Source organism: Pan paniscus, chromosome 15 (assembly GCF_029289425.2).
Source record: "Pan paniscus chromosome 15, NHGRI_mPanPan1-v2.0_pri, whole genome shotgun sequence".
NCBI classification, from domain to species: Eukaryota; Metazoa; Chordata; class Mammalia; order Primates; family Hominidae; genus Pan; species Pan paniscus.
This window is the reverse complement of record NC_073264.2, coordinates 57761707-57789538: the sequence shown is the minus strand read 5'-3', so window position 1 is coordinate 57789538 and position 27832 is coordinate 57761707. Positions and strand designations below refer to the sequence as shown.

General features: G+C 42.9%; 1 protein-coding gene and 1 pseudogene across 3 annotated transcripts in view; one reads left to right on the top strand and one right to left on the bottom strand.

Annotated features, from left to right (window-relative positions):
* The first annotated feature begins 13 nt into the window (after positions 1-13).
* LOC117975741 (large ribosomal subunit protein eL42-like) lies at positions 14-444 on the top strand (annotated as a pseudogene).
* A 3802-nt stretch (positions 445-4246) lies between these two features.
* Positions 4247-27832, bottom strand: part of TMEM260 (transmembrane protein 260) — a 94443-nt gene continuing 70857 nt past the window's right edge. For 2 of the 3 annotated variants that reach the window (XR_008620891.2, XR_008620892.2), the window contains exon 17: positions 27555-27573. Coding sequence is in view for 1 of the 3 variants with exons in the window: in XM_034937611.3 (XP_034793502.1) it covers positions 27532-27573 (42 nt within the window). In the remaining 2 variants the exon portion in view is untranslated. Of the gene's footprint in view, positions 27574-27832 lie in introns of all 3 variants that reach the window. The other variant, XM_034937611.3, reaches the window with a different exon arrangement.

Sequence of the window (27832 nt, the reverse complement as noted above, 5' to 3'; positions counted from 1 at the left end):
CACTCCTGCAAACATGGTGAATGTTCCTAAAACCCACTGGACTTTCTGTAAGAAGTGAGGCAAGCACCAACCCCACAAAGTGACACAGTACAAGAAGGGCAAGGATTCTCTGTAGGCCCAGGGAAAGAGGCGTTACGACAGGAAGGAGAGTGGCTGTGGTGGGCAGACTAAGCGGATTTTCTGGAAAAAGGCTAAAACTACAAAGAAGATTGTGCTAAGGCTTGAGTGCATTGAGCCCATCTGCAGACCTAAAAGAATGCTGGCTATGAAGAGATGCAAGCGTTTTGAATGGGGAGGAGGTAAGAAGAGTGAGGGCCAAGTGATCCAGTTCTAAGTGTCATCTTTTGTTTGATTAGGAAGACAATAAAATCTTGAGTTAAAAAAAAAAGTTTATATTGAAAGGCAAATAAAACCAAGAAGACTAAACCCAACATTGAAGAAAAAGTCAGAGGTCTGACGCTAGCCAGCTTCAAGACTTATGATAAAACTACAGTAATCGAGGCAGTATGGTATTGGTGAAAGAACAGACAAATAAATCAATGAAACAGAATAGACCCACAGAAATAGACAAGTATAGCCAACTGATTTTTGACGAAGGAGTAATGGCAATTCAGTGGAGAAAGGACATTCTTTGCAACAAATGGTGCTTGGACAACTGGACCATGCAAAGAAAGGAAAAAGAAAAGGAATCTAGATGTAATTCTTACACCTTTTGCAAAATTAATTCAAAATGGATCATCGGCCTAAAGTAAAATGCAAAACTATTAAACTTCTAGAGATAACATATGAGAAAATCTAGACAACACTGGATTGGATGATGACTTTCTAGATACAACACACACAAAAAAATGATTCATGAAAGAAAACATCAAAAATTTGAACTTTATTAGAATTAAAAACTTCTGCTCTGCAAAAGACACTGTTAAGAGAATGAAGAGACAAGCCACAGACTGGGAGATAATATTTGCAAAACACCTAACTGATAAAGCACTTGTACGGTAAGGAAACAGACAACCCAATTTAAAAATGGGTGAAAGATCTGAACTGATATCTCAACAAAAAAGATATAGAGATGGCAAATAAGCACATGAAAAGATGCTCAACATTAGGGAATTGCAAATTAAAACAACAGTGAGATACCATTACATATCTATTAGAATGGATAAAAACCAAAACACTGACAACATCAAATCCTGGTGAGGATATAGAGCAACAGGAACTCTCGTTTATTGCTGGTGGGAATACAAAATGGTATAGCCACTATTGAAGACAGTTTGGCAGTTTCTTACAAAGCTAAACATAGTCTTACCCTATGACCCAGCAATCACACTCTTTGGTGTTTTACACAAATGAGTTGAAAATTTATGTGCACACAAAAACCTGACATTTACAATTGTCAAAAACTTGAAAACAACCAAGATATCCTTCAATAAGCAAATGGATAAACAAACTCAAGTACATCCAAATAATGGAATATTAGTCTGTAATAAGAAGTGAGCTATCAAGCCACGAAAAGACTTAGAGGGGCCTTACATGATCATTGCCAAGTAAAATAAGCCAGTCTGGACCAAGCACAGTGTGACTCACACCTGTAATCCCAGTACTTTGGGAGGATGAAATGGGAAGATTACTTGAGGCCAGGAGTTTGAGACCATCCTGGGCAATGTAGCGAGGCCCTGTTTCTACAAAATAAAAATATTAGCCATGCATGGTAACCAGCATCTATAGTCCAAACTACTCAGGAGGCAGAGGTGGGGGGATCTCTTGATCCCAGGAGTTCAAGGCTGCAGTGAGCTATGATCATCCCACTGTACTCCAGCCTGGGTGACAAAGCGAGATTCTGTCTCTATAAAATATTTTTTTAAAAAAAGAAAAAGTAATTCTGAGAAGGCTACATACTATATGATTCCAACTATATGACATTCTGTAAAAAGCAAAAATATAGACAGTAGAAAGATCCATGGTTGCCAAGGGTTTCAGGGAAGATGGAGGAGGATTAATGGGTAGAAAATAGGAGATTTTTAGGGCAGTGAAGTTGTTTTTGTGTGATTCACACTTGTGGGTATATGACACTGTGCATTTGTCGAAACCCGTAAAACTGAACAACACAAAGAGTGAACCCTAATGTAAACTATAGATATTAGTTAATAATAGTGTATCAATATTGATTCATCAATTGTAACTAATGTATCACACTAATGCCAGATATTAATGGGGAAAACTAGCGGGGAAGAGAAAGGGGGTAAGAGAGGATGGAAACTGTATTTTCCGACCAATTTTTCTATAAATCTAAAATTGTTCAAAAAAATAAAGTCTATTAATTTAAAAAAATCTTTACTATGACATAAAAGACTCTTCACTGTCAAGATGGTATCATTCGCCCTAAACTTAGCTCCACAAATTCTTGCCTATATCCTTTGCATTTTTTAACTTCTCATTTTTCCTAACCACGCAGTGCCATTTTTTTGGGTCCAGAACATTGCACTTTGCTTAGAATACTGCTTTCTTTATTCACTGACTGACAAACTTCTATGCATCAAGGTAAGCATTGCTTGCATGCCTACTATGTGCCAGGCCTATCAAAGTCCCTACCCTAGAGAAGCCCACAGTCTATTGGAAAGAAAACAACTCAAACAACCATTATAATTTTTTTTTTTTTTTGAGAAAATCTCGCACCCTCACCCGGGCTGGAGTGCAGTGGCGTGATCTTGGCTCACTGCAACCTCTGCCTCCTGAGTAGCTGTGATTACAGGCATCTGCCAGCACGCCCAGCTAATTTTTATATTTTTAGTAGAGACAGGGTTTCACCATGTTGGCCAAGCTGGTCTTGAACTCCTAACCTCGTGATTCGCCTGCCTTGGCCTCCCAAAGTGCTGGGATTACAGGCGTGAGCCACTGCGCCTGCCCCATCATGAATTTTTTACTGCAGTAATTAGTTTCATCCAGTTTTCTTGTTTATAATCCACAGTATCAAAATTACCCTCCTGTTTTAAAATAGCTTCTGGAAGCATCTCTGTTTCTTCAGATGGTAATTCTGCCATTATACAATGGTGAAGGAATGAAATAGATGGAGTATCAACTGTCATGTTTATTACCAAAGTATATTCCCACATAGGGAATGTGCCCATTCTACAGGGTAGCAATGAGGCTCAGGGAAGTTCAGGAATTTGGGTAAGGTTGCTGAACTAGAAGGTTGCACAGTTCTTGCAAACTCAGTGCTTTGCAAGAACAGAATTACCATCTGCTGGTGGCTTCACCCCACACAACCCAGAAAGTAGCCCTAGCAGGTAACTTATTTCAGATTAGAGGTTGGTTGGCCTGAAAAGCCAAGCTGAAATCTAGCTGGGCCTATCCATAAAAAGAAGGCTTGAAAACATCCTCCAACCCCATGAATAAATGGAGACACTAGCCCTAGCCTCCTTACAGTCGCGATGTGGCAGAGGATGGGTTGTGGTTAGTTTTTACACTACTGTATCCACTCTGCCTAGCACAGTGCCTGACCCACAGCAAATGCACTTGAAATATCAGCTAAGTAAAAATAAAATAAAGGTCCTTATGTTTACCTTACCCCTTTTTAAGTCACTTCCATCTGCACTATCTCTTTGATATCACATTAGCCCTAAAGACTATGTAGAACAGAAATCATAGTCCTCATGCTATGTGAAGAAAGAAAATCGGGACCAGCATCCAAGTTTCTTCACGTCCAGTCCAGAGCACTTTGTGTCTCAAAGCCACCCTTAAGGAAGCAGAGGCTCAGTGAGTTGGGATGGTCAAGTCCACCACTTATTGAACACTCACTATTATATTATCTAATTTAATGCTAACAGTAGTATTGTGGGGTAGATTTCAATATTGCTATTTTAAAGAAGAGAAAACAGGCTCATTGAAATTGTCACTTGCCTAAGGTCACAAAGCTTTGTTTTCTAGTTATTCATACAAATTTATGGGGCACATGAGAAATTTTGTTCCGTGTATATAATGCACAATGATCAAGTCAGGGTTTTCAGGGTGTCGAAGTACAATGCATTTTTGTTAAGTATAGTCACACTACTCTGCTATCAAACATTGAATTTATTCCTTCTGTTTTACTACTGTATGTTTGTACCCTTTGACCCAGTTCTCTTCTTCTTCCTCGCTCACCCCATTCATCCTTCCTAGTCTCTGTTAGCTATTTTTCCACTTCCTTCCTTCATATGATCAAATTTTCTAGTTCCCTCATATTAAGTGAGAACATGCAATACTTGTCTTTTTGTGCCTGGCTTATTTCACTTAACATAATGGCCTCCAGCTCCATCCATGCTGCTGCAAATGACAGGATTTCATTATTTTTATGGCAGAATAGTATTCCATTGTGTATATAAAACACATTTCTTTACCCATTCATCTGCTGATTCCATATCTTTGCTATTGCTTTGCTATTGTGAATAGTGCTGCAATAAATATGTGAGTGCAGGTATCCCTTTGATACATTAATTTCATTTTCTTTGGGTAGATGCCCAGTAGTGGGATTGCTGAATCAAATGGTAATTTTATTTTTAGTTTTGTGAAAAATCTCCATACAGTCTTCCATAGTGGCTGTACTAGTTTACATTCCCACCAACCATGTGTAAGAGTTCCCTTTTCTCCACATCCTCACCAATATCTGTTAATTTTTGTCTTTTTAGTAGTAGCTATTCTGATGGGGTTAAGGTGCTATCTCATTGTGGTTTAGATTTGCATTTCTTTGAGGATTAGTAATATTGAGCATTCAAAAAATATACCTCGCATGCCTGTTGGCCATTTGTGTGTCTTCTATTGAGAACTATCTATTCATTTCCTTTGCCCACTTTTTAATAGGACCTTTTCTTCCTGTTGAGTTGTTTGAGTTCCTCGTATATTCTGGATATTAGTTTCTTTCAGATGAATAGTTTGCAAAATATTTTCTCCCATTCAACAGGTTCTCTCTTCGCTCTGTTGATTGCTCCCTTTGCTGTATAGAAGCTTTTTAGTTTAGTCCAATTTGTCTATTTTTGTCTCTGTTGTCTGTGTTTTTGAAGACTTAGTCACAAATTATTTGCCTAGACCAATGTCTGGGAGAGTTTTTTTTAAAGGTTTTCTTCTAGTATTTCTATAGTTTTGGGTCTTATGTTTAAGTCTTTAATCCACTTTGAGTTGATTTTGTATATGGGGAGAGATGGGGTTCAGTTTCATTCTTCTGCATTTGGCTATCCAATTTTCCCAGTGAGAGCCTAGATTCAAATCCAATTTCACTGGACTCCAAAATTCATGAATTTTCTTTCTATGATGTCAATGTACTGCCCAGTTTTCTAGATTAGGAAACTTTGAAAGGGTGTTATGTAATAAATATTATTTTTTTTTGAAAACTGGCTCCCCTCTGCTATTTAATGAGGTGATCACAATGCTTCAAATGCAGTGGATCAGGTGAGAGTTGATGGATAATCTAATGCAGTTGTCAGCAAAGGGAGGGGCCAAAGTACAGCACACGCAGCCTCTGTCCTGTTCAGTTTACACCTGCAACATTGGATCTCTTTTTGGAAGCTGCCTTTCAAGAGGAACATTGATCTTGGACACCATGGCCCTGGAAGGTGACAACGATGGGAGGTGTGAGCCTGGAAACCACTTTTTAATGAATGAAGAGATTAGCTGTGTCTAACTTGGAGAAGACTGAGGAAGGCCGTTGTTGTGGATAAAAAATGAAAAGTACTATTAGTAGAGGAGTAGTGGACTCACACCATGTGTTCCAGGAAGAAAGACCAAAACCAACATACATGAATGCAAACCAACTCACAGAGAAAAGAGTGCTCAAACCCATGGTGGAAAGACTGGCCATGACATGGTGAGCTCCTTATCCTCTGCCATCATTGTCCTCCCATGTCTTTGTCTCATATTTATGATCACCTGCCAGGTATGCTAGGTAAAAAATATCTGTGCATCTTGGCCCAAGTCCTCTAAAAGGCAGTGTCAAAGGCAATAGTTTACATGGTTACCCTTTACTGGGGTGCAGGGTACAATTGTAGGGAAGCAGAAGTGAGGGGCAAATCAAGTGAGGCAGAGAAGCAGTGAGATAAATATGGGAGCATGTTACCGAGCTGGTCTCAGCTTTGAAACAGATGCCACTGATTGCTCAACCTTGTGGGGTTCATTAGAAAGACTATGTGAACCGCATCACAGTCTGTCCAGGAGGAGAAAGGGAGATAAATGATCCCAAGAGTTGCCTTCCATCCCTGTCTGGCCCATAAGTGATTTACCTCTTTGCACTGTGGATTGCATTACCTGTCTCTGTGCAGCCACTGGGGAGGCCAGCGCCCCCGCCTGAGAGAACAATCCAGCCAGTGGACTCCTCTGTCTGCTGGGGTGACAGCAGCAGCAGCAGTGACCTGGATCCATGACCCTGGGAGTGGTCAAGCTGTCACTACAGCCACTCTGGCTGGAAAGGGAGGGCAGCACACAGTGGCCCACAGGCTGAGTCTAACAGAGTTTGAGCCAGAAAGGAAATAAATTGTCCAGGAATAAGGGAAGGAAGGTGCTATGACTGAATGCTTGTGTTTCCCCCAAATTCCTATGTTGACATCCTAATCCTCAAGGTGATGGTATTTGGAGACTGGGCCTCTGGGAAGTAATTAGGTTATGATGGGGAATCCCTCATCAATAGGATTAGTGCCCTTATAAAAAGGACTCCCGACCGGGCGCGGTGGCTTATGCCTGTAATCCCAGCACTTTGGGAGGCCAAGGTGGGTGGATCACGAGGTCAGGAGACCGAGACCATCCTGGCTAACACAGTGAAACCCCATCTCTACTAAAAATACAAAAAAATTAGCCGGGCGTGGTGGCGGGCACCTGTAGTCCCAGCTATTTGGGAGGCTGAGGCAGGAGAATGGCGTGAACCCGGGAGGTGGAGCTTGCAGTTAGCTGAGATTGCACCACGGCACTCCTCAAGGAACCAGGAAACGGGCCCTCACTAGACACTGAGTCTGCCAGCACCTTGATCTTGGACTTCCCAGACTCCTGAGAAATTCATGTCTATTGCTTATATGTCACTCGATGTTATTCTGTTCTAGCATCCCAAATGGAATAAGACAGAAGGGAATAACAGTCAGGGGAAAACCAGTGCCTAGTCCTGGTTTGTGGTATAATAACAGCAATAGATTCTGAATGAGCACTTAGCATGGGCCAGTTTGCATTTATTATGTCATCGAATCCCCTCAGCATCCTATAGAGGAAATATTATTGCCTACATTTTCTAGATGAAGCTGACGCCCAGAGAGGTCAGGTCCAACACCTTGCAGGGGTCTCCCAAATGAGAAAGAAAGATGGGATCATGAACTCGTAAACACATGCCACACCCTAGCTCCTCACCCAAGGCTAGTGCTCCTGGAAGGATGCCTTAAGACACAGAAAGCAAATGCTCTGCACATTCAGAAGGCTGGAGTGGGCTGGCCAAGCTCCACCTTAATAACCAGGGAAACACTCAGTCATCTCAAGAAAGCAAACAGGTTATGTCAGTACAATGCAAAGGCGTGCTGGACAACAGGCTTAGTGACGAGTATCTGAAAGCTCAGTGTGGATCACTGACCTGCCCTAGAAACATCGCAATTTACCAAAAAATTACACACTTTATTCTGAATGGGTAGGTAGAGAACGATGTGGGAAGCTTTATGCCACTCTCCAAAGGCAAAGAAATAAGATTGCAGCCGAAAAGTAGTAGTAAATGGAGTATTTCTCATGTGGACCTATAGAACTTTGGGATGCTGGGATGTCCTGCTTCTGGCCAGCATATGAGATGGGGGAAAGCAATGTCGCATCTTGCAAGCACAATGCCAGGGCACAAAGGATCTGGGAACAGAGGGACTGTCTGAACCACAGGCACCCACCCCTGCACTAGCTCTGAGTTATGGAAGGAAAGGCAAGAGCATGTGAACAATCCAGGAAGAAACAGCATCATGATGCTGAGGTCTCCTTCTCTTTCCTGGTGGTTATCAAATACCATCCAGAACACACAGTGATGTTGAGAGATGACCCTGTCAACGTTGGGGACTGCCATTATCACCAGCCTCCAAGGGCATCAAGCATTCCAAAGAGATCATGTGTATTTCTCTGCCAGGCTAACTCAGGTTCCTACAGATGGTATATGGAGAAAGGCAAAATCCTCTCTACTCCAATTCAGGGATAAATTGAAGGTCATGTTGAAGACCAAGCCTAAGTTAGCAGGGGGGCCTACAGGGACACACCACTCCTTGGCTGCCACAGGCAGGAGTGAAGAGGGCCTTGAAGATGTTAATGCAGCCCTATCTCAGCATGGAGAGGTCACTGTTCAATACCCTGGAGCTGGTTAGAAGAGAGAAGCCAACGATCGTCTGGGAAAGGGCAACTGCAAAGTCATCTCAAAGATCGCTCTTTCAGGTTTGGGCAAGGTATCCTGAAAGAGGAAGCATGCTGTCAATGGAACAGGTTCTCATTATTTGTTTGGCATCTGGCTGCTATTTGGAGGGCTAAATACACATTGGGTAACCCTGAATACCCCAAACCCATATGTTCCTCTGGCCTCATGTTGCTTCCACTCTCTTATAAAGTTCAAAGCCCTGAGCATGGCGTACAACGCCCTTCTGTAGATGGCCCCACCGGCCATCCCACACTCTCCCCATCACTGTAGCCTTCACTCCTATTTATGAGGCACCCAGACCTACTTGCTACTGCCCAAACACACTGCATAGAGATGTGCTTGCATAGTTGGGTTTTCCCTCTTGGCTTCTGTCATGGCAATGAGAAAGACATCCTGCTCGGCCAGTCCCGGGAAATGAGACATTCTAAATAGCCTGAAGCCAAGCCCAGCTGTGCCTAACCTGGATCAGCCAAACTCTAGTCTTATCACAGGTGTGTAAGTAAGAAATAAGTGCTTGTTGTCATATGCTACTGCCCCATCTTTCTGTATCTCTGCTTCACAAAAGGGCTTCCCCTGCTTTACCTGTTTTATATCCTGTTCTCTGCACTCTGTCAGGCATCTCCATCCCTCACTTGTGTCTGAAAGCTGTTTCCTTCACCTGTTCCTCATCCGCATTTAAGCTGGCTCCACGGGCTCCAATCATTAAACCAAAACATCCACATTGACCCCCAAGTTCTCCTTCGGTAATCACCCTCACTGTCCTTCTCAGTCTGATTTCTTGGTGAGTTGTCCATGTCAGTGGCTCAGCTCCTGTCTTCACGTCCTAATTTCCCACTCATTCCTCCAGACTGAAATCGGACTCTCCACTGTCATCCTAGGAAACCACCCTCGCATCTCTGTTCTTACACCGCTTCTTCGCAGTGGCTTTGACTTTGGATCACCCCCTCTCTGAAATGCCCTTTCCTCTTGGTCTTTTGGTATCACACAGGCTTCTTCTTTCTTTTGGGGACATCACTTTCTCTGCCCCCCCCCTTTTTTTTTTTTTTTTTTGAGATGGAATCTCGCTCTGTCGCCCAGGCTGGAATGCAGTGGCACCATCTCGGCTCACTGCAACCTCCACCTCCCGAGTTCAAGAGATTCTCCTGCCTCAGCCTTCTGAGTAGCTGGGATTATAGGCGTGTGCCACCACACCCAGCTAATTTTTGTATTTTAGTAGAGACGGGGTTTTACCATGTTGGCCAAGCTAGTCTTGAACTCCTGAACTCAAGTGATCTGCCCTCCTTGGCCTCCAAAACTGCTGGGATTACAGGCATGAGCCACCACACCTGGCCTCACCTCTGCCTTTCTCTTAAAGATTGATGTTTCTCAGGGCCCTTTCCTTGCCCCTTATTTATTCCTACTCTATGTCCTTCCCATGGGAGGTCACATCCACTGCAAGGGTTTCATGTACCATCTATCTGTTGGTGGCCTCCAGTCCTCATCTCTAGACCAGAACTCACTACTGAGTGCCAGACCCATAATCCAGATTCCTACTGGAGTATCATCTATCTATTACACAAATATTTTGCTGACCACTCCTGTGTACCAGACACTTGTTGGAGGTGCTGGATGTACAAGCAGTGAACAAAACAGACAAAAATCCCATCCTCATGAAGCATAGAGGTCACTAGAATAGGGGAGGTCAGACGATAAATAAATAAGATGTTAGCACTATCAGAGGATGATAAGCAGAGGGCGATGTCATCTGCTTGTATTTCTAAAGGCTCCTTCTGGCTATTGTGTTGCAGATAGACTGAGGAGGGGGTAGGAGTGAGAGCAGAGAAAGGCAGGAACAGGGCTACCAGCTACTGGACATCTATTTTTAATGCCCCATGGGCACCTGAGACTCAAAACTCCAACACTGAGCTCATTATCCCTCTTCTAAACTTGCTCTTCCTCTTGTGCTCAGGACACCCAAATCCACCAAGGACTCAAGCCAGAACCTGGAATTTCTGCCCCTGCAGCCCCTTCCCCTCACATCAAACCAGTCACAAGTCCTATCCACTCTAGCTTCTCAATATCCCATTCATTCATTCATTCATTCACTATTTCACTAGTTTGTCAAACATTTACTGGATGCTGACCATGTTTCAGGCCAGTACTAGAAAGGTAGATAATGGTCTCTGCCCTCTGGGAGCTTACAGTTTAGCGTGTGAAACAGATAACAAAACTAAAAATGAAACAATACCTGTATGACTTCCACTCATGCTAAGGGCTATGAAGAAAATAAACTAGTTTTAACAAAGGAGAAAAATAGCAATACTCTTAGGTAAGCTGGCCAGGGAAGGACCTCCTTAGGAAGAGATGCCTGAGAAGGGATGAGTCATGGGTGAAGAATGATGTATTAATTTCCTAGGGCTGCAGTAACAAATTCCCTCCAACTGTTACAGTCTCACCAATGTACCACAATGTAGCAGTTTCTCATTATAAGGTATCATCCAGAGTTCTTTGTCTCAGGACGGTGGACACAATGGGTGAGGTTGCAGCAAAAGTTTAATAAGGGAAAAGAAGCTCTCTGCTGCAGAGAGGGTACCCAGAAGAGGGCTGCCATTTTCACAATTGCGTACAAAGGCTTTTATAGGAAATCAATGAGGGCTGGGTGTCTCATTTGCCTAAGGCACGAATTTCTGGTAGCTCCACCCCATCTTCCTAATGCGCGTGTGGGCCCTTAGCTTGAGTTATTCCATATTGCTTTGTTCCCCTTACTGCACATGTGTCAGGGAATGGAATTTTCCATTGCGGGCATGTCTGGGTAAGTCACCTGTGCAGCCTTTCTTATCTATATGGCTGTGGCATGTCTCAGGTAAGCCCTCCTGTGCAAATTCCCTTATCTGTCCCTGCCGGCTGTTCTTTTGTTTGAAAGGATTCAACCGAAGAGCCACCCTGTCTGCCTAACCATTTTTTTTTTCCTTTCTCCTCAATCAAAACTGACTCTTCTTGTCATTCCTTGGCCTATGGACACATCACTCCAGTTTCCACCTCCACATGGTCACATTCCCTCCATGTCTCTATCTCTGTGTGTCCTCTCCTCTTACAAGGATACTAGTCATTGGATTTAGGGTTCACCCTAATCCAGTGTGATTTCACCTTAACAAATTGACATCTACAGCCTTTTCACCTGGCTGTAGGTGAAAAGGCCCTCAGGTGAAAAGGCTTGGAGTGTTTGGAGCCAGTGTGGCTGAAGTGTAGGCGCAAGGAGTAGAATGAACCCAGGTGAGCTGGGAAAGAGGCAGCCCCAGGGTATGAAGGATTAATAGGGTATAATAGGAAATGGCTGAAGTGTAAGGAAAAGCGTCTCTCCAGATGGAGAACACCGGGGTGTGTGATATGGAGAAAGAGACAGAGAGGGAGAGCGACGAAAGGATACAGAAGAGGAGAGAACTGAAGGAACAGAGAGAGTCTTTGAGAAGGCGGTGGTTCAGGAGCGGAGGAGGGGAAGATAGACACAGAAGCAGACAGGTATGATGTAAGGGAAAAGGGAAATCCTCTCTAAAGGCTTCTATTTTCTCGACTACATTAGATAGCTGAGGTGGAGGAGTGGGAGCTGAAGTGTGGAGAGATGAAAGCTCGGGATGTTTGTCTTGGAGAGTGAGAAGTCATGCTTGCCAGGATGGCCGGGCAGTGTTAAGAGTCTGTTCAGGGTTTGGTTTCTAGAATATGTTCATTTTTCTTTCTCCTCACTGTTATCGACCTAGTTCAGGCCACATCATCACCCCGTGTAAGTGCAACCACCTCTGATTGGGTTCTCTTCTTCCCATCGTGCCCCAACCCCACCCCAACCCGGTCTATTCTCCACATTGCTGTCACCACGGTCATTCAAAGTTTACGTGGTGTCACTCTCCAGCTTAAAGTCCTTCCCCTAGTTTCCCACTGCCCTCCAGATAAAACCCAACTCTGTACTGTGGCTCTCAAGATCGTTATCAGCTGGTTTATGCTTCACTAGCCTCATTTCTTGCCACTTCCACTCAAATTCTGCACTTTTTTTTTTTTTTTTTTGAGACAGGTTTTGCTCCGTCACCCAGGCTGGAGTGCAATAGTGCGATCATAGCTCACTGTGCCCTCAAACTCCCGGGCTTAAGCAATCTTCCCACCTCAGCCTCTGGAGTAGCTGGGACTACAGGCTTGCACCACCACACCCAGCTAGTTTTTTTCTTTTTCTTTTTTCAGAGACAGGGAGTGGGGGCTGGGGTGGGGTAGTGGTGGGGGTCCCACCATGTTGCTCAGGCTGGTCTCAAACTCCTGTCCTCAAGTGATCCTCCCACCTCATCTTTCCCAAGAGCTGGGATTGCAGGTTGAGCCACCACACCTGTCCTAAATTCTGCATTTCAACCACTCAGAATTACTTTATAAATTCCTTGAACGTGCTGTCCTCTCTCCCCTTCAAGGCTTTGCACTTGCTCATCCCTGTTCCCGAATCCTCTTTCCCCTCCTACTCTAGCACTCCCCAGTCGTCTGCCCTCTCCTGCTAACTCTCCTCCTCCCTGCAGCTCAGTTAGTCCGCTCTGCCAGCCAGCTTTCTTTGACATCCTCCACTCTGAGTCTAGATAGGTTTCCCGTACAACCCTCTATGTTTCCCTTATTAGAGCAAGTACACCTTATAATCCAATTGCTCCTTTACCTATCTTAGGTCCTCATAAAAGTATAAACCTCTTAAAGTATCCTGTTTTTCATATTACTTGACACATGCCAGATACTTTTTAAAAATGTGAAATACGTAAATAAATGAAAATATTAAAACAGTTCATGTCTATGCTGAAAGTCGTAAGTAACTCAAAGCTTTCAAACAATTGGTTCTGCTTCCCCTCAACGCACAACAGGATTGACCTTGATGCAGGGGGACATCAGGGAACTGCACTCTGCACCGCCACCAGGACCCAGACCCCTGTTTCATGCTCTGCTTCTCAGTTGGACTTCTGACTTCCATCACGAACTGCATGAGGCTTTGGGAGGGTTCCCCGCAGGATAATTTCTGCCGTGTCTTTCTGCTCCTTTGCACCCCCTGTCTCTGTTGTAATCAGTGATCTCTGTGTTTTGGTCATAGGGAATGCTTTTCTTTATAAGTGCTCATCCAGCTTCTGAGAGCCTTGGAAGAGTGTGTCTTGGAGTCTCCCCGGTCATTTGATTTTGAATTCCCAGAAACTGTTATTGTAAGCTGCTCTTTTCTTGTAGCACAAATAACTGTCCCAGTTCTCATACTTCCTACTCTGCCTTTGGGCAGTGTCCCAAGGATGTGCTTCCACTCACACCCAAGTAGTCCTAGAATGGCTTCTCAAATGACGAAAAAGAACAGAAGATGCTGTGGTTTCTGTTTTGCATTACTTTTCTACACGAAGGCCTTCTGATCTTTTTGGAAGCATGCTGATTCCAACTGCTCATGCATGCAGATCCAATTCCTGCAGACTGGCAAGATCATGCTGCATCTTTAACCCATTCTATTGATGAAATAATAGTTTCCCTTCTCAGTTCTAGTCTTCAGAGAAGTCTTCACCTAGCTTTCATGTCATTATTGGGTAAAACTGGCTATCTTTTGCTCTTCCTCATGTTCTAATCAATGTACTGATTAGTGTGCTTTGGATGTCACATAAATAGATACATGTTGGCCAGGCTGGTCTCAAACTCCTGATCTCAGATGATCTTCCTGCTGCCTCAGCCTCCCAAAGTGCTGAGATTACAGGCTTGAGCCACCATGCCCGGCCAGAAATATATAATTCTTAACCCTCATTATTTTGGGTTGATCTCAGTACCCATAAACCCTTGTTGAAAATTCCTGCATTACTAATTTACCCACTTCTGAATGTGCATTTGTTTTTGGTTAAAAAAATTTACTCTTGTGTACAGTTTGTAAATATGCTTTTTCAAAATAAAACCCATGTTTTCATTTCTGTAATTGTTAAAGAGTGACAAATACAGTGTATCGATGCTCAACATTTAATGCAACTGCTTTTTTTTTTTTTTTTTTTTTTTGAGATGGAGTTTTGCTCTTGTTGCTCAGACTGGTGGGCAACAGCACGATCTTGGCTCACCCCAACCTCCGCCTCCTGGGTTCAAGCGATTCTCCTGCCTCAGTCTTCCTGAGTAGCTGGGATTACAGGCATGTGCCACCACGCCTGGCTAATTTTGTATTTTTAGTAGAGACAGGGGTTTCTCCATCTTGGTCAGGCTGGTCTCAAACTCCCAACCTCAGCTGATCCACCCGCCTTGGCCTCCCAAAGTGCTGGGATTACAGGCGTAGCCACGGTGCCCAGCCAGTGCAACTGCCTTCTAGAATGTTTTGTGTACTGCAGAGGCTGGACAATTAAAACTGTGCTTCCCAAATGCCCTTGCAGTGAGGGTTCTGGACGTGAGCGTAGTTCGGCCATTCAGATACACTCATGTGGGATTCAGAAGGTGGCAGTGAGACACAGCCTACGTTTTCTATTGTTTTTGCGGGCAAGCCTAGTCGGAGATAGTTTCCCTGTGTCTCATCAGTAGCTTTGTGTGTGTGTTGAAAGGCAGTGTTGGGGAAGCCATTTAATTTGTGTGGATTCTAGTGGGCACAGGGGTGGTTCTGGTTGTAGCAGTTGCAGTAACTTCCTGACCACAGTGGCTTCTGAGATCTAGCAGGGGTGTCATGGTTCTGCAGTTTGGGACAAAAGCAGTAGCTTCCCATCTTGTTAGGGAGCTTCCTGGTTGCGGAAGGCCGCAGTTCTGTTGGTGGCCGGGCTCTGCAGAGAAGTTTTGAGAGTCATCTTTGGGAAGGTTAAACCTAGAGCCTGTCTCTTCACCTTCCTCATAATTCTGTCAGCCATTTAATGCTTAAACTAGGTGGAATGGATCCTGTTCTTGGCAATAAATCCATGACCTATATACCACGGGAGTAGTTGTTTGCAATATTAAATATAGCTTCTGGTTGGAGAGATGTTTAGACAAGAAAAGTAGCTATCTGAGAAGACAGACGAGATTTAGACTTTCTCTTGATAGCTGCAGCTATGTAGAAGCCAAATCATGGCTCTTGCCACTTGGGGTGCATGTACAACTCTCTGTGGCAGTAACAGCAATCAGATTTTGAGGAGTGAATGAAAGGCAGACCTCTGGGGGCCCTAACTTTCACGCTAAACTTGAACTCACCCTGAGACCTAAACTTATAATCCTGAGGGTCTAATTCTTCTGTCACAACCTTTCTAATGATGAATAGCCTCTCTCCATTCTCCGCCTCTTTTTCCCCCTTCTCACAGGAGTAAGGACTCCCACTCCACCCCCACATACACATGTGTGGGCGGGAGAAGGCCATTTGTAAAGTAACAGTGTCATATAAACAACAAACTCAAGTTTCAAAGGAGAAAAGATAACAAAATCTGCAATAGAACATATGCCTGTGAGAAAGGACAATTATTCCTCTATGACAAGAGGGGAAACTCACTCACATGGCAGGGAGAGGCTGACCATGAGAACAAGTCTAGGAATTGGCTAGTCATTCCTTTAGGCCAGGTCCTGTTTCACTACAATTTTCCCTTTTTTAATTCCTTCCTTCCCTCCCTTCCTCCCTTCCCTCTTTCCCTCCCTCCCTCCTTCCTTTCCTCCCTCCCTCCCTTCCTTCCTTCCTTCTTTCTTGCTTTTTCTTTCTTTCACCAACTACCTGTCTGTCTATCCATTTTAAGATTGGGTAACACTTGCTCATGGTACAAAATTCAAAGCTAACAAGGGCACAGAGTGAAAAGCAAGTCTCCTGCTCCACCACCGAGGGCATTCCTGGTTCCCTACCCAGAAGCAGGCTTTGTGGTTTCTCCCCTTTTGCATTTTCCCACGCCTCTCACCTCAGATCCTATGGAAGCATCCACAATTGTGGGGAAGAATTCCAGAGGAGAGGCAGAGTCTAGGAGGAGGAGGGGTGGCAACCATCAGGATTCCAGACCCACTAGGCTGGTACCTGGCCCAGGGTTGGATCCTCCAGCGTGGACAGGACAGTCTGTGGTTGCCCCCTGCAGCCACCTGACACCTGGGCAGTAGTGGGAGGGAGGCTGGTGCCTTTTTCTTTAGCATGGTTGTCTGTTTGGTTTTATTATGTTGTGTCCCCACTCCCGCCTCCAGCTTTTCCTTCAGCTGCAAACCAGAGTGCCTATGGATGAATGTTTGTTTACATATGTCATGTTGCTGTCCCTTCAGAACAAATGTGTGTATTTGAGGCAGGAGACTGTGTTTGGTTTTTAAACTAAGTGGAACTGCCAAACACCCTTCACCCAGCTTGTGGACAGGTGCACTATTAAGAGTTTACATAAGAAAAATATGTGCCAATTGTAACAGGTAGAGAAGAGAGAGAGAGAGAGACAGAGACAGAACCTGAATAATCCTTTGGCAATTCTTAGTGTGACACAAGATTCACTTCCTTCTTAGCAATTCTGTGCCTCATGCCTCATTCCTGATAATTTTAGGGTCTGCTATGTCTTTTGCTATGAGAATTAGCATCAGCAGCTTTCAAAATGACTTACCAGTTAGCCCCTCCAGAAATCTTAGGACATTATTCTTTTCTTCTCCAAATTTCCCATCTCTAAGCCTTCTAATTCTCCTTCAAATTTCCATCTGTAAAGTTAATACAATCCAATAAGAAAATAATGTGCTCTTGAGACGTTGACATGCTCAGAGCCATTTTATCCTGCCCTTAAGCCTGGAAAGTTTGAATTTTCCTTGGGATAAAAAAGTAAGAAATAATAGAATAATTCACTGTACTGTAACAATTAAATCCAGCAATTTAACATTGCGCATTGGTAAATATAATGCTCGCAACAACCAAAAGTCTCCCACGTATTGACAGACAAAACCAAAGTTATAAATCTACACCTCCTATTCCAAACCACATTCCTAAATGTAAATAAGCATCCAAGCATGCTGCTACATATCTTTACAGAAGCAATTACAAACAAGCCTTATCAGTTGCTGCTAAGTCACCAACGCACACAATGCTTATCTGCTATGCCCTCTACTGGATAGAGTACACAAGGCAAGTCGCATTATTTCCAATTAATTTTTGGCATCATCACTCTGCATCTGCTTTAGGAATGCAAGGCGTGAAATTTATAGTAGCAGGTTTAATATTCCATCCAGCCAAATCATTTCGCTACGAGGACTTACCTTTGGTAAAATATTTTGGGTTTTTTTTTTTAAGTACATAGATTGCTTCTCCCCTTCTTGCAACCCACTGTCCAAACTCTCAAGCTGTCACAAAACTCAGTACGTGGCAGGAATAATTTCATGCTGAGTAAAATGTATTTAATTTCACATCTTGTAAGAATAATTACTTAGCATAATGCCACTTAAAATGTATTTTTATCTGCAAATGCTAATGAAGCTACAAAAACCTGACTCATCTTTTGAAAGAATGAGGGTATTAAGGGTGCTTCGCCTCCACTCCCTCTTCTCCATAGTGGCTGCCTGAAGAGAGAAACCCGGACTGGAAGAATAATCCCCGACTAGATCCTGCTGTCTTCAAGCTGGGTGTGAGCCCAGTGGCTTTGAGGGGAATTTAATCCCATCGGCCTCTCCAGAGCCTCCCAAGGTGCTGAAAACAGAGCTTCAGGCTCCCTGGGGCTGCCCAGTTCTCACCCAGGTCCACCTAGACAGCTACTAGGAAGAGGCTCAGGCCCAGGGCCGAGAGCTACCTACCCTAACGACTGGGCTGGTGGCAGGCCTGTGGCCTTTGGCCTTAGGGATTGTGTCTCTTTGATCATTGGTGCACCCAAGTCATAAAGACCACTGTCCTATCTATTGTTTGTCTTGAGGCCTAAAGCAGTAGTTAACAAAGAATGACAAGGAGTAAAGGGGGAAAAGGAGTGCCTTGCTTTTAAAACTAAAAAAAAAAAAAAAAAAAAAAAAAAAAAAACCAAAAAACAAAAACCCTCTTTTATTCCTAGTTTTAGAATTACAGAAAAGTTGCAACAATAGTTCAGAAAGTTCCTGTCTACCCTTCATCCAACTTCACTCACCTTAATATCTTACATAATGATCAAAACCAAGAAACTGGGACATTAGTGCAATACTATTAACCACACTATAGATTTAAATTCAGATTTCACCACTATTTCTAATAATAGTATTTTTCGTTGGGCGTGATGGCTCATGCCTGTAATCCCAGCACTTTCGGAGGCTGAGGTGGGCGGATCAACTGAGGTCGGGAGTTCAAGACCAGCCTGGCCAACATGGAGAAACCCTGTCTCTACTAAAAATACAAAATTAGCTGGGCATGGTGGCACATGCCTGTAATTCCAGCTACTTGGGAGGCTGAGGCAGGAGAATCGCTTGAACCTGGGAGGCGGAGGTTGTGGTAAGCTGAGATCATACCATTGCACTCCAGCCTGGGCGGCAGAGTGAGACTGTCTAATAATATTAATAGTATTTTTCTGTCCTAGGATTGAATCCAGGATCCCACATTGCACATAGCTGTCATGTCTCTTTAGTTTCCTTAAATTCAGGACACTCTCTTGTCTTTCCTTGTCTTTCATAACCTTAACATGTTTGAAGAGTACTGGTCAGGTATTTTGTAGACAGTCTCTCAATTTGGATTTGTGAGATGTTTTCTCATGATTAAATTAAGGCCGGGTGCGGTGGCTCAGACCTGTAATCCCAGCACTTTGGGAGGCTGAGGCGAGTGGTCAGGAGTTCGAGACCAGCCTGGCTAACATGGTGAAACCCCGTCTCTACAAAAAATACAAAATTAGCCAGGCACGGTGGTGGGCACCTGTATTCCCAGCTACTCAGGAGGCCAAGGCACAAGAATCACTTGAACCTGGGAGGTGGAGTATGCAGTCAGCTGAGATTGCCCCATTGCACTCCAGCCTGGGCAACAGAGTAAGACTCCATCTCAAAAACAAACAAACAAAAAAATTAAATTGAGATTATATATTTTTGGCAAGAATGCTACAGAAGCAATGATTCCCTTCATTGCTTTGTGGAAGCAGGGCCTGCTTTCCTAGCAATGAAGCTAAGCAAGGGCGTGGGATAAGAGCCTGAATGAGATCAACATCCCTCTAGAAATTTGCATGGTGGCTTTAAGGAGAGTTAGGCACCAAGCCTAAGAGCAGGTGACACACTTTTATTACCTCTCGCCTCCTTTCTCTGTTACTATGGGTGGCAGTGGGAGAGGTGGGAATATTTCTTTGCCACAGATAGACAGCATGAATGTTTTTTTAATCCAATGTTGCTGAGACCAGCAGAAGGATAAAGGGTAGCCAAAGAAAGCAGAGAATTACTCATGTTGGTGTGGGAAAGAAGGTGGGGAGAGATGTGCCAAAATAAAAGTGTGGTCTGATGACCATTTGTGGGTCCAGTGAAGCCCTTTGTGGATTCAGCAAAGCTCCAGATAGCCCAAGAATGAGATGCAGACATCTCAACAGGTGGGAAACTTGTTAACTTGGGTTGAGAGGGTGGTGGTAAACATTTTGTAAGCAACACTTTTAACAATGAGAAAGCAAGTTTGATTCCTTGTTTGGGTAGAATGTAGTAGTGGTGAACAAAGATCCTTGGGCAGATTTTTAGTTTGGCATTTTGGCATTCTCCCCTTCTGGAATGGAAGCTCTGTCAGGGACAGGGCCCTTGTCTGGTTCCCCTCTGAAAACGTCGTTTTCAGACCTGGCACATTATAGAAGCTCAAAAAATGTTTATTGATTAAATGTAGTAAATGTAAGTGAATGGGCTGGGCATGGTGGCTCATGCCTGTAATCCCAGCACTTTTAGGAGGCTGAGGTGACAGGATTGCTTGAGCCCAGGAGTTCATGACCAGCTGGGGCAACATAGAAGACCTCACCTCTATTTTTAAAAAAGTAATAAAAAAAGTGAATAAATGGGGTGCTCATTTACAAAACATACTCTTGGCCACTCCACTCATCCCAGCTCAGCAATCTATGACCCTATCCCCCAGGATGGTTTTGAAGGTCCAGCAGGGCCCCTATGCTCTGGACTGCAAGCTTTCTGACCTATGCCAGTCCTCCAAGCGCCTGCAGAAGCTGTCCTGGTAGGAGACTGTTCTCTGAGAAGTCCCTGGAGGGTAGAATGCAGGGGACAATAGACTAAGATCAAATATATAGATGGTAAAATCTAAGTTTGGGAAGAAGAGGAGATAATGTAGATGCCTGCTTCCAGGTGGGCCATGGTTTGGGGAAACCAGTAGAAAGAGGGAAGGACGGTCATGGTAATGGGGTCTCGTGAAAATGAATTGTGCACGATTTTTACTTGTGTGTGTGCATGCGTGTGCACAGATTGAGATGTGTTTTTCTTATTAATGGGACTGATTTCATTTCTTCAACTGCTTAGTGCTTTTTGGTTACTCTCTTCTAATTCCCAGACTCACATAATTTAAATAACGTTTTTATATTTATAATTATCATTGTAATTTATTTGAATTATTTAAATTTTCCAGATGCATATTTAGTAAAGACGTTTTTAAACATACTAGAGAGACAACCAAAGTACCAGGAGGCTCTGAACATTTATTTTACTCAGTAGGAAGTAGAGAAGAACTGTTTTTACTGACATATTAATGAAAACAGCCAACATGACTTGCAGTTGGTCTATATAGGCACTGTTCAATACACTTTATAAATATTAACCTTTTTCATTTTTATAGCTGCACCATGAGGTAGTCTATTATATTTCCATTCTACAGAAAAGGAAATTAAGGCACACAGAGCTTTATTTATTTTTTTATTTTTTTGAGATAAGGTCTCACTATATTGCCCCAGGCTGGAGTGCAGTGGCACAAACACAGCTCACTGCAGCCTCAACCTCCCGGGCTCAAGCAATCCTCTCGCCTCAGCCTTCTGAGTAGCTGGGACCACAGGCACATGACACCATGCCTGGCAATTTTTAAAAATTTTTTGTAGAGATGAGGTCTCAACTATGTTGCCCAGGCTGGTCTCAAACTCCTGGCCTCAAGCGATTCTTCCATCTCAGCCTCCCAAAGTGGTGAGATTACAGGTGTGAATCACTGTGCTTGGCCCACACAGAACTTTAAAAACTTACTCCAAGTCACACAGCAAGGAAGTGGCAGAGCTGGGAGTCTAATCACTATACTATACAGTGCTTCTGGTGCAATCCAGAAAAAGCCTATGTTCTGGAAAGAACTTGTCTGTTTCTGCTCTTTGCTCTTTTAGGGGCAAAATGAACACTCCAGACCCACATCCTTCCAAGTGCTTCTTTGTGCAAGCAATATGAACTAGAGTTGTCCCCTCTTCCTGGGAGGGAAGTCACAGTGACTTCCCACAGGAGATAGCACATGGCTATGGGAGCTTAAAGAGATGAGATGAAGGTGTTAAGGTGTTGGCTTCATCCAGGTGCATGATAATAAAATAGGAAGATAGAATCTCTATTGTATCCAAATTATAAGCAGGTCACGTTTCACATGACAATATAAGCACAATTATTAAGGGATTTCATGGGATCCCATAAAATAAAGTTCTAGTCTTGTTCACACATTTTCTTGGTACAAATGAGCTCACATATTTACCAGGTTTAGGCTCTTTAAATCAACTATTTATTTGTTCAGCAAGGGACAAGTGAAAGAGAAAAGTTTTGTCCTAGTAAAAGCGAACCTTGTGAAATAGGTAATCTATATATCTTTATCAAACGTGCAAAGTGCATGCAGCATGGCTTATGTGGTCACATCAGAAGGGGATTTTCGTTTCTTGAGGGGTGCCAAACTTATTTCCCTCCGAAGATGAAGGGCCAAATTACTTTTTTTTTTTTTTTTTTTTTTTGAGATGGAGTCTTGCTCGGTTGCCCAGGCTAGAGTGCAGTGGCGTGATAGCTCACTGCAGCCTCCGCCTCCCGGGTTTAAGCAATTCTTCTGCCTCAGCCTTCAGAGTAGCTGGGATTACAGGCATCTGCCACCTTGCCTGGCTAATTTTTGTATTTTTAGTGGAGACGGGGTTTCACCACCTTGGCCAGGCTGGTCTCGAGCTCCTGATCTCATGATCCACCCGCCTTAGCCTCCCAAAGTGCTGGGATTACAGGAGTGAGCCACCACGCCCGGCAGGGCCAAATTACTTCTAATTCTGAGAGTAAATGAAGGAAATTTAGGTGAAGCAATTAAGTGGCTAACAAATGTCACCAAGATTGTTATAATAACATCTATTATTACTATTTTTACTACAGTCTATATTTTCACAAATCATACATATAAACCAAGAGTCAAATTTGGGAGAAATCATTGTCACCTACACACTGAATACATAAGGTTCATATTTAGGATATCAGACACTTAGGTCTTCAAAGAGGTTTCTGCCTTGTGGACATTAAACTTTTTTTTTTTTTTTTTTTGAGATGGAGTTTTGCTCTTGTTGCCCAGGTTGGAGTGCAATGGCGCGATCTCGGCTCACTGCAACCTCTGCCTCCCGGGTTCAAGCGATTCTCCTGCCTCAGCCTCCCAAGTAGCTGAGATTACAGATTTGTGCCACAACACCTGGCTAACTTTGTATTTTTAGTAGAGATGGGGTTTCACCACCTCAGGCTGGTCTCGAACTCCTGACCTCAGGTGATCCGCCTGCCTCGGCCTACCAAAGTGCTGGGATTACAGGTGTGAGCCACTGCACCCGCCTGACATTCAATATTTTTTAAAAAGTGGCTGAACCAAATAGAAGAATCATGAATACCAGTGGTAGGTAGGGTCCGTTTCTGGGAGGTAAAGTCTAATTCCAGTGGAGCTGGGACATATTTCTTTCTCCAAAATACAGAAATATGATTGTGTTTTGATGTCTACTTAAGAGGGGTAAGAAATATATAAACTAGTGCAACATTTTTCAAATTGAGCTTCTAGTAGCTGATTCAGCTGGAATGTAATTTATGCTAATAAGTTCCTGGATTTCAAAGTGACTTTTCTCTTGTCACACTAAAACCTTTTAATTTGGGTATATATTCCGAAGTCCAGAAAGGGCAAGGAAATTTTCAGTCAAAAGCCAGGGATATAACTTATCCACGTCTAAAAGGAAAGGGGAAAAAAATTACATTCTGGAGGGTTGAAGGAGAGGGGGAAAGTTCAATGTATAGCTTTTAATTTCCTGCAACATAGTTGATTTCACACACCATTTACCCCTAGACAAGTTTATGCTAATTTTAAAATGGCTGCATTATTTGAGGACTTTAATGTGCCAGAGAGTTGATGGTGGAATATAGCTGGTTTCATGTAATTGGGACTGGAGTAGGGAAACTGTACCAGGTTGAGCCAAGAAGCTTGTGTCCTAGTCTCAGTGCTGTTACTACCTAGCTGTGACAGCAATCAAGTCACTTGTTTAGTATAGATGTCAGTTTCTTCATTTATTAAACTAGATTAGCTGTGATAGTTAACACTGGATGATCCCTTACTAACCCTTTTGATGTCCTGGTTTTTTTTTGCTTGTTTGTTTGTTTTGGAGACGAGAGTCTTGCTCTGTCACCCAGGCTGGAGTGCAGTGGCGCGATCTCAGCTCACTTGCAACCTCTGCTTCCTAGGTTCAAGCAAAGCTCGAGCAGCAGCCTCCTGAGTGGCTCAGATTAAAGGTGCGCACCACCTCGCCCAGCTAATTTTTGTATTTTTAGTAGAGATGGGGTTTTGCCATGTTGCCCAGGCTGGTCTCGAACTCCTGACCTCAAGTGATCCACCCGCCTTGGCCTCTCAAAGTGCTGGGATTATGGGTGTGAGCCACCGTGCCTGGCCTGGTGTTAAGTTCTTCTAAGCCAGTGACTTTCAAATTTATTTTTTTACTATGACCTACAATGAGTATATTTTATATTGACTCTATACACATTTATCAACTTCTTTACATACACACATATATAAGTATGACATATATGTTATACACACATGCATATGTGCATACACATATTAAATGAAACTGAAGGTTCCATGAAACAATTACTTACCTTTGTTACCTCGAATGCATTGTGGTATTTTTTTATTTTTTATTTTTTTTTGAAACAGAATCTTGCTCTGTTGCCCAGGCTGGAGTGCAGTGGCACGATCTTGGCTCACTGCAACCTCTGCCACTAGGTTCAAGCAATTTTCCCTGCCTCAGCCTCCTGAGTAGCTGGGATTACAGGCACCCGCCACCATGCCTGGCTAAATTTTGTATTTTTTAGTAGAGACGGGGTTTCGCCACGTTGGCCAGGCTGGTCTTGAACTCCTGATCTCAGGTGATCCACCTGCCTCGGCTTCCCAAAGTGCTGGGATTACAGGCATGAGACACCACGCCCGGCCCATTGTGGTGTTTTTAATTCTATTTCATTATGAAAAAGCTGGTCAATTCTCACTCAATTGACTTCATGACCCACAGTTTGACAATCAGTTTAAATAAGCACAATCCTGCAACTGGAGGAACTGCCTCCAGGTGGATACAGGCGACTGCATAGGTTAATGGCTAAAATTCTAATCACTGAAAGAGAAACTTAACTGTGTAGATACAAGCCACATATTGAATGAATATGCTATAATTTTAGGGGAAAATTATGACACTCTAAGTAAAAACAAACACTAAGTACGAGTATTCTCTATCAGTGAAGTTGCTTGTTTTAAGCTCTGCATAATTGAACTCTAGTTTTTTATGCTTTTAAGAACGAACTGTTTTGAAAACTTTCACCTGTTAGACTAAGGAACCCTAGTTTTTTGATAAATGGATCATTTTCCATTTATAAACAATCCTCTTTAAAGTTTCCGTAGCTTTTGCAAGAGTAATTTTTAAAAGCTCTTGAGTTTTTATATAATTTTTTTTTTTTTTTTTTGAGACACTCTGTCACCAAGGCTGGAGTGCAGTGGTGCAATCACAGCTCACTTCAACCTCCACCTCCCAGGCTCAAGGGACCCTCCTGCCTCAGCCTCTCAAGTAGCTGGAACCACAGGTGCATGCCACCTTGCCCTGCTAATTTTTGTATTTCTTTTGTAGAGACCAGGTTTCACCATGTTGCCCAGGATGGTCTCAAACTCTCAGACTCAAGCGGTCCACCCGCCTCAGCCTCCCAAAGTGCTGGGATTACAGGCATGAGCCACCACTCCCGGCCCTGAATTCCTGTGTCTTAGCTGATACTCAAGGATCCAGGGTAATGGGTGATTCACTTAGGTCCATAATCCAAGGATGAGAAAACTGGGTGTGATTTTCCAAGCAGTGTTCCCCTTTCAGTTTTAATCACACACACTTTTATATGTGAACAACAACCACTGGTATGAAAGATATCTTCAACAGTTTAACTATCTAAGGGAATATTTCATTTAGCTGAGAGAAATATCAAGTACCTTCTTTAAAAGGTTACATTTCAAAAAACACCCTTTCAGATAACACTTCTAAATAGAAGATGATTATGGTTATTTTAAAAACAGGACATAATCTCCATTTATTAGTCTGCAATGTTTATTAAACAATGAACTTAATGATTAAAAAATTTTATGCCATTTCCATCTATTGTACTTCACCCCATACTTCTTATACGCTAAAGTTAAAGTTTTGAAATGGTTAAACCTTAGATTTGGCTTATTTCTATGTATCTTTTATTATACTTATCCTCATCTAATGGCAACTATGTACCAGAAGACTTGCAACTCTGCAGTTGCTCTGTGAGGTTGGATCACTGGGATAGGAGTATGGCCCCATAATTGTGCCTTTGTGTCTTGACCTTTATATTGTAACTTTCTCAACCTTGTCAACTCAACTTTTTAATATCATCACAATGTCTGTATTGAAAATTAACCCTCACATCTAACTTTGGATCTGCAGCAAAGAGTCAGAGAACTCCACTTTCAGGCCAATAATTGTTGGCTTCACATGTACAGTGTTGGAAACGCTACTTGTCCTTCCCATGTGGCATCACCACCTTTTTTTTTGTTTTCCAATATGGCATGAGCTAATCTTTCTAGTACATACAGTTTCCATCAAATGAATGTTACATTGTTGAAGAGCAATCAGAATTTTTTTTTTCCCTCAAAAACCCCTTTTTCAGGATATATTCCTGTTTAATTTTCTATAGCTGGGTAAGCACACTGTACTATTCCTGGGGCTGTTTTAAAAATACTGTCTGTGCTGATCCAAATCAAACAGACCTTTAGAGGGTGCTGACAATGATGTCTTCATTGAATATGATCACTGCTAAAGCTTTAGCTCCTTGTTTGCTCTGTAATGCTGTGCCAAGATCTTGGCCTTTAGATGTTCCCAGAATCCCTGGAAACATTACTTATTTGTTTGTGAGTATCAGCATTAGAATGGTTTTGCATTCACAACAAAATGTGAATCTCTTACTGGGTTGAAGTTGTTTTCTTTAACCATAAGACTTGAAGCCAGTTAGAACAGAATTTTAAGTAATATCCTGTGTTGATGCATTTATAAAACACACCAGAAGTCGGGAGTAACAGGATTCTATCTTTTTCAACTTTGGTATAAAATTTTTCCTAAATATTAAAGCATTAACATTTAAAAATTCTGAGGGATACTGATGAGAACTATGATGAAAGATTCACAATATTTCACTTTTAAAACATAAACTTAAAAAACTACTCTTCATATCCTAGCCTGATGACTTAAAAGTTACCGGCAGAGTATCATAAAAATAAACCTAACACTGAAAATGGGTTTTAAATATCATAAAGGCTAAACATTATGATTCTACCAAGAGAAAACACTAAGAATATGAGCAGAAATAACATTTCACAATTTATGTTTGAAGCTTTCAAAATAATACACTAGTAATTGATTCCCTTCTATTTTGGCTACATTTTGAGTAATAGAACAGAAGCATTGAACAAAATGGGTGCTTTTAAAAAACAACAAAAAAAGGCAAGTCAATACCAAGAACCAAGCATACTCCTATCAGAGGCAACAGCAGGGGCACAGGGAGTGTAGCCCACCCAGTGGTTAGTCAGATAACATGGGAGCCACCATCCGCTTCTCCACTTGCCCTCTGGTGCGTGCCAGCCTTGGTGCCAGGGCGGCAGGGCCCTGACGCATGTGGAGAGGCAGACAGTTTCACTGGCTCCCACTGGCTCCTCAGGCCGAAGTCCAGGCAGAAGTTGGCCTTGTGGGGTTCCTGTCTTCCTGCCAAACCATGGCACTCCCGGGACACTGCTAGAACGCTGGCCAAATCTTGCATGAGAAGTCACCTCCATTACAGTCTCCTCAATGTCAGGGGTCAGACTACAGGAAACCCCTTTTATCAGATTTTATGGTGTCTGTACACTAGCCAAGGAAAGTAAGAGAAAGAAAAAGAAAGCAACTTGTTTAACCTCATCTAATAGAAAGGAAAGGATTCTCCAGAGTAGTTGATCTGGTAATGAAGTCCAACATCCCTAAATCTCAGCTCAGTTTACTAGTTTTTCATTTACCAGTGGTTTTTAGAAACTTAAATCATTATGATCCTATCTACTCCGGGCCATCATATCATTGGTTTCTCAAAGAGAGAGTGGCCCAAAGTCACTGTTGCACACACACAAAATAA